General features: G+C 35.7%; 2 protein-coding genes across 3 annotated transcripts in view; both read left to right on the forward strand.

The window, feature by feature from the left end:
• LOC307131743 (uncharacterized protein) overlaps positions 1-7,500 on the forward strand; it is a 676,237-nt gene that overhangs the window by 124,619 nt on the left and 544,118 nt on the right. The window lies entirely within an intron of this gene.
• The window catches only part of itpr2 (inositol 1,4,5-trisphosphate receptor, type 2), a 119,299-nt gene that overhangs the window by 38,649 nt on the left and 73,150 nt on the right, over positions 1-7,500 (forward strand). For both annotated transcript variants that reach the window (XM_079826041.1, XM_079826042.1), the window contains exons 17-26: positions 99-218; positions 369-551; positions 662-913; positions 1,022-1,169; positions 2,434-2,581; positions 2,696-2,883; positions 3,366-3,486; positions 3,604-3,655; positions 6,537-6,705; positions 6,833-7,000. In XM_079826041.1, coding sequence (XP_079682167.1) covers positions 99-218; positions 369-551; positions 662-913; positions 1,022-1,169; positions 2,434-2,581; positions 2,696-2,883; positions 3,366-3,486; positions 3,604-3,655; positions 6,537-6,705; positions 6,833-7,000 — 1,549 coding nt within the window. The remainder of the gene's footprint in view (positions 1-98; positions 219-368; positions 552-661; positions 914-1,021; positions 1,170-2,433; positions 2,582-2,695; positions 2,884-3,365; positions 3,487-3,603; positions 3,656-6,536; positions 6,706-6,832; positions 7,001-7,500) is intronic.

Genomic DNA, 7,500 nt, shown 5'->3' on the forward strand with positions numbered 1-7,500 from the left:
ATTCATAAACATTAATATCTTGCATTTGATACAAGTACCATTTTGGTTAGCAGTGGTTTCAAAGTTAACGCAGTGTGTTTCTTCCGCATTTTCCCCAGGTTTCTGGATTATTTGTCTGACCTGTGTGTCTCCAACAAAACAGCCATTCCTGTTACTCAGGAGCTAATTTGCAAATTCATGCTGAACCCCATCAACGCGGACATCCTCATTCAGACCAAGTGAGAGCTGCTCTGTGCTGCCTCCTGAGATTAGCTGTATAACAATGAGTCAGAATAATTGGATTAAACTGTAATAACTGTATACAGCTATTGACAAGGTTGTTTTGTTTTTTATGTTAAGATATATGACGGGAGCTTGTGTTTCTTTAGACTGATCCCACACGCAGAGACTTCTCTGGAGTCATCTTTAATCCTGGATGATGATGGTGATGAAGAAGTGTGGCTGTACTGGATTGATAACCACAAAGAGCCTCATGGGAAGTCCATCCGCAACCTAGCTATGGATGCCAAGAATAGACAAAAGTCGGACGTTGACATGATTACCTATTATAGGTGAATTGAATTACTTTTTTATTTTAGGGCATTTGCTTGATTCATATTGAATTGGAGTACTTATGAATGTTTATACAGCTGTGTCAAGTGTCCTATCTGTTCTCTTGCAGGTGCCAACTCAATCTCTTTGCTAAGATGTGCCTGGACCGGCAGTATCTGGCCATCAATCAGATTTCCAGTCAACTGCCGGTGGATCTAATCCTGCGGTGCATGTTTGATGACTGCCTGCCTTACAACCTGCGTGCCTCATTTTGTCGTCTAATGCTGCACATGCACGTGGACCGCGACCCGCAGGAGGCCGTGGTGCCCGTTCGCTATGCACGTCTCTGGACCGAGATACCCTCCAAGATCTCTGTCAATGAGTAAGATAAAAGACACTTTTTGCCAGTGTTGCTTCTAGCATCGCATGGCTTTATTTATGAGACTGCTTTGTGTTGTTTGGCTTGTCTGAATGTAAATTTGGTGCACAGGTATGACTATGAGTTCAGAGACACATCCAGAGAGGAGATGAAGAGAAAGTTTGCCCCTACTATGCATTATGTGGACGAATATCTCAAAGATGTTGTCAGTCAGTCTGATCCATTTGGAGACGGAGAAAAGAACGAACTGACCCTAGAGGTGAGATTGTTTCCTATTGCAGTTCTCATACTTGTAATTTTCCATTAATGTGGACAGAAAACCATACTGAAATACTATGACATAGTTTCCTGGTCTGCTATTCAGCAACACCGCTTCTGAATCTACAGTGCGAAACATACAGCCTGACGATTCCTGAATTAATGACTCTAAACACAATCTGATACCTCTTATAAACTGCTTTTTTAGTGATTCAGATTTAACCATACAGCGCGACTAGTGTAGTCAATGGATGACTCTTAAGGAGTTAGTTCATAAGCATACAACGCGATCAGTGTAGTCCGATTCCCAAATGAATGACACTTAAGAGTCTTTTTTTGTTTGTTTGTTGATAATTCAAATCTTTCCATGCAACACAAATGTTGTAGTCCAACTGATTCCTGAACTAACGACTCTGAGTTGGTTCTTTGTAGTGAATCAGAATAGTACAGCGCAAACAGTATAGTTCAATTCACAAACGAATGATTCTTGCTCTATAAGCTGCTTTTTTAAGTGAATCAAATCCACCTATACAGTGTGACTGGTGTAGTCCAGACGATTCCTGATCAAATGACCCTAACCAGTTTGTTCTATTTAGTGAATCAAAAACAAAAAGAAAGAGCCATTGTAGTCCGATTCCCAATTAAATTACCTTTTATGAGCGGTTTTGTAAATTAAATGTATTCATACAGTGCAAGCAGTGTAGTCCAACTGATTCCCGAACATTTGACTCAAATGAGTTGGTTCTATGTAGTGAATCACAACCATACAGTGCAAACGGTATCTTGAACTATTCACTAATATAAGCTGTTTTTTTAGTGAATCAAATCCATTCGCACAGCATGACTAGAGTCATTTGCTTAAGAATCGGTCGGAATAAAGCAAAGAGTTGGTGACCTTATGAGCAATTATTTTAGTAAATCAAATCCATCCATAGATCAATTTAGTCCAACGGATTCCCGAACAAATGACTCTGGTTCTTTCTAGAGAGTCAAAACAACAGTCTTTTTTTTTTTTGAGAATCACGTCACGTTGTTCTTGAAGCTTGTGACATCTAAATCGGTGTAGTTAGTGACAGTGTTTACATCTGTTATACTGCTGTTTCATTTGTATTTGTGTGCCAGGTCTGAGGTTTTTCCTGAGCGTATTATGTGATCTGTCCAGAGGACAGAGCAGATTGGCTGCATTAGCTCTAACAGAATACTAATGATTCACTCTCTAACACTTTGAATTTTAATGGCTTTGCCTCTGTCTGTCTCTCTCACAGGTGGTCCACCTGGCACGTAACCTGGTCTACTTTGGCTTCTACAGCTTTAATGAGCTGTTGTGCCTCACACGCACCCTGCTGGCCATCCTGGACATTGTCCAAACCACATTCTCTTTTATGTCCAAACTCAACAAGAGCCCTGAGGGAGGTGAGACCTGTTTTCAAGTTGTCTGTTTTCACTCCAGTAATGCTTCTTAATACATTTAGACATAATAGTACTTGTACATGAGGCAGTGTAACACTTCAGGCTGTGTCTGTGTAGGTAATAATGTCATGCGTACCATCCATGGTGTGGGTGAGATGGTGACTCAGATGGTTCTGAGCAGAGGCTTGATGATGGCCCACTGTCTCCCCGACGCTCAGCCAATCCACGGAAAGCAAATCTGTCTCCCTGACAACGAGAACGTCATGGTGATGGACACTAAGCTCAGGATTATTGAGATTCTGCAGGTGATGCCCTCATAGATTTGTTGTAAATCTATTGCAATGAACTAAATGTATTAGTTACACTACACAAAACTCAAGTTTATGTCCTCCACACTATGTCGAAGGAAGGTTTTGTAAAATATATTAAAGGGTTAGTTCTCCTTCAATACACAAATAAAGATATTTTGAAAGAAATCTGATATATTTCTGTTCCTTCATTGAAAGTCTATTCACCCAAAACTCTGACGCTTCAAAACATTCATAAAGAGATTGAATCCAAATTAATCAAATCGTTTAATCCAAGTCTGAGATCTAATTATCAATTTTTTTGATGAACTGATTTAATGTAGGCTTTTATTCACATATAAACAGTGATCAACTAACATAGATAGAACACTCAGATTTGGTAAACGTAAGACTTGGATTAAAGCGTCAGAGTTTGGGTGCACTATCCCTTTAAATGTTGGCATCATTTGATAATTTTACATTTCATCTTCCGTTTCTAGTTCATTCTGAATGTGCGTCTCGATTACCGCATCACCTATCTGCTGTCCATCTATAAAAAAGAGTTTGGCGACCAGACTTTGGACACTTCTGCCTCAGTGACGGAAGTTCCTATCATGGCGGGTGAGAGACGTTTCAGGACATGCAGTCAACATTCATTTTCAGATACCAGTTGAGGAGTTTGTTCTTGTTTTAAGGGTGTGTTTGTGTTTGTTTTAATATTCCTATTATATATTCTAGAGCCAAACATCGAGGAGATTGCAGAGAAAGCAGAGAATATGTTTTCGGGAAGGTGAGGGAGTGATTATTTGACTTGTGTTATATGAATGTTTATTTGGGTTGTGTGTTTTGTGCTTAAGAATGAACTATTGCAAAAGCTGGATTGATATTGGCTTTTTTTCAAATGAATTAGTTACCAGTCAGACATAACTACAAATTAAAAAATTAAACAAATTAACAAATTAAAATTGATGCTATGTGTTAATCATAATTGCTGTCAAGCTCCAAAACAAACAAAGAAACATGAACACTACTATAAAAGTAGTCCATGCAACTTGTACAGTATATTCCACGTATACTTAAGTCACATGAGAACTTTGTGAAACAGACTGAAATTTACAGTACAATTTAAGTCTTCAGTGTCACATGATCCTTCAGAAATCTTTCTAATATGCTGATTTGCTGCTCAAGAACGTTTCTTATTATTATCATCAAAAAATAGTTGTTCTACTTGATATTTTTTATATATTTTCTGATATATTTTTTCAGGATTCTTTGATTAATAGAAACTTCGAAAGCCTTTTTTGTTTATTTATTTATATTTATTTTATTTATATTTATTTATATATATATTTTATTTATTTATATATATATATATATATATATATATATATATATATATATATATATATATATATATATATATATATATATATATATATATATATATATATATATATATATATATATATATATATATATATATATATATATATATATATATATATATATATATATATATATATATATATATATATATATATATATATATATATATATATATATATATATATAATAAATAAATATAAATAAATAATAAAATATATATACAGGGAGTGCAGAATTATTAGGCACGTTGATTTTCTGATCATATTTTTTTTCCAGGCACATTTGACCAATTCCAAACCACAGTAATCCTAATAACTACTATTGATTTAGTATTTAATAATGTATAAGTGATATATAATTGTTCATGAAGGCTGGAAATGAAAAACACCTTATATTCAGGTGTGCAGAATTATTAGGCATGTTTTCTTTTACAGATAAATTGAGCCAAAAAAGAGATTTAACTCAGACTGAAAAGTCAAAAAGTATTAAATGCCCATGAGAAGGATGCAATACTAATGCAATACTAGACATTGCAGTTAAGGCATGACCATTGGACAGTGAAATGCTCGTTGGGTCAGCAGGGTCAGACAAAAACATGTGGCGGAGAAAAGACACCTATTAACCACATCCTCTAGTACCACTGTTTGAAGAATTCATCTTCCAGAATCTGGCAGTACGTTTTGGGAGTTCATTTTAGTCCATCCTGAAGTCCGTTTTGCAGAGATGGACTAAAAATGAACTCCCAAATTTTTTTTTGGGAAGATGAATTATTCAAACAGTGGTACTAGAGGATGTGGTGCTGGACCTTCTAGAGTTACTCTCAATCTATCTGTCCATAAAGCCTATAAAAAAACATTCTTCATGTATTTTACAACACTTCAGCTTGTGATTCTTATCTAGTGGGGGTCATTTTTTAGGATTCTTTACCTAACTGAAGTCTCTGAGATCCTGACACCTTGCACTTCTGGAGACTCCAGGTAGGTTGCAGCTTTGGAAAATGGTGGCGCTGGAGACTAAAGGGTTCCTGATGGTTTCACCCTTAATTCTTCACCTTAATTCTTTTGCAGTTAACAGGTGTCTTTTCTTCACCACCTGTTTTTGTCAGATCCTGCTGACCCAACGAGCATTTCACTGTCCAATGGTCATGCCTTAACTGCAATGTCTAGTATTGCATTAGTATTGCATCCTTCTCATGGGCATGTAATACTTTTTGACTTTTCAGTCTGAGTTAAATCTCTTTTTTGGCTCAATTTATCTGTAAAAGAAAACATGCCTAATAATTCTGCACACCTGAATATAAGGTGATTTTCATTTCCAGCCTTCATGAACAATTATATATCACTTATACATTATTAAATACTAAATCAATAGTAGTTATTAGGATTACTGTGGTTTGGAATTGGTCAAATGTGCCTGGAAAAAAAATATGATCAGAAAATCAACGTGCCTAATAATTCTGCACTCCCTGTATATAATATAAATAAATAAACAAAAAAGTTTATATAACATATAAAATATATAATTTTTTTATTTTTATATTTATTATATATATATTTATATTAAAGGACAACTCCGGTGAAAAATGAACCTAGGGGTAATTAACACATGGTTACCGAGTAGATCGTTCTCTGGGATGCGTTTTCATGAAAATCGAAGTTAATAAGAAGATATTTTATAAAGACAGTACATTACGCATACAGACAGGAGCCATCTTGGAAAACAGTCTCGACAAGTCGAGCCACGAACGCTGTGCTAAGTGAGCTGGTCGATAGGAATTAAGTTCAGCTTAGCACAGCGTTCGTGGCTCGACTCGTCGAGACTGTTTTCCAAGATGGCTCCCGTCTTTATAAAGTATCTTCTTATTAAACTGTTTGTACACTTACAAAGTTCTCAATGATTTGGCTTGCATATAGAGACCCTCAGTATGCTACCGTGTTAGTGTGAGGCTATTTTGAGCCTTGTTAGTGGTATTAACTAGCGATTTAATTTTACTTATTCTGTGCCCCATGGACTAGCGTTATAAGCTAATCTGTTTTTAGAGATAAAACTCTTTACATTCGATTGTCATGAAAACGCATCCCAGAGAACGATCTACTCGGTAACCATGTGTTAATTACCCCTAGGTTCATTTTTCACCGGAGTTGTCCTTTAAATACCTTTCCCACCCTTTCTCAGACACTTAGCAATTAATTAACCATTTTTGCTGCTGTCTTTAAGATTTCTATCTAAAACACTTTCTGATTAGCTTCAATACTCAATGAAGTCTTGTGTTTTTGTGTTCACAGTGCTAAGGAGGGGAGTCCAGTGGACCTCGATGATGAAGGTGGTCAGACATTTCTACGGGTGCTCATTCACCTCATCATGCAGGACTACCCTCCACTGGTCTCTGGCTCTCTTCAGCTCATCTTCAAACACTTCAGTCAGAGAGCTGAAGTTCTGCAGGCCTTCAAACAGGTCTCACTCTCACTCATACTTCTGTCTTTTTACCAGTGTATGGAGACTGACAGAATTTTTTAATGGTCTGTTTTATTGATAGACCCATTTTGCCCATATTTGCCAATGAATGGTTCTTGTTTTGCAGGTCCAGCTGCTGGTTTCTGAGGAGGATGTAGAGAATTATAAGAAGATTAAGGCAAGCCTGGACCAGCTGCGTCTGACAGTGGAGAAGTCTGAGCTGTGGGTTGAGAAGAGTGGAGGTTACGGCAGTGAAGATATTGCTGAGAATCAAAACAAAGAACAGAATTTGGAGGTGTGCACCCACTGGCAGGGGATTGATAAATTATGTATTAATGCAACAGATTTGCTTCTTCACCACACTGCATTGCAAATACAATATAGAGAATACATTTAAAATCTTATTTTGAAAGACTTTTTGATACAGTGATTGTTTGATGTTGATTCATTTAATAATAATTTAGTTCTAATAATTGACCTTCATTATATTACTGTGTACAAGTAATACACTCATGTTAACATAATATAATATTCATAATGCACATTGTTTTTACTGTTGTAGTTTAATAATAATTCTGAATCATAATTTTTTTTTATTGTGTCAAAAAGCAGAACAGTGTTGTTATTGTTAACTAAATCTATTAAAAAATAGTTTTCGTTTATTGAAAGGAAGCTGAAATAAAATATAAATATTTTATTTCAGTTAGTTGGCAAAGCATGTTTAATTTTAAGTTCAAATGCTAAATCTACTAAAACTAAACTGAAATAAAAGAAATATAAGTATTTTTTTTTAAA

This window comes from Gobio gobio (assembly GCF_949357685.1).
Source record: "Gobio gobio genome assembly, chromosome: 9".
Classification (NCBI taxonomy): Eukaryota; Metazoa; Chordata; class Actinopteri; order Cypriniformes; family Gobionidae; genus Gobio; species Gobio gobio.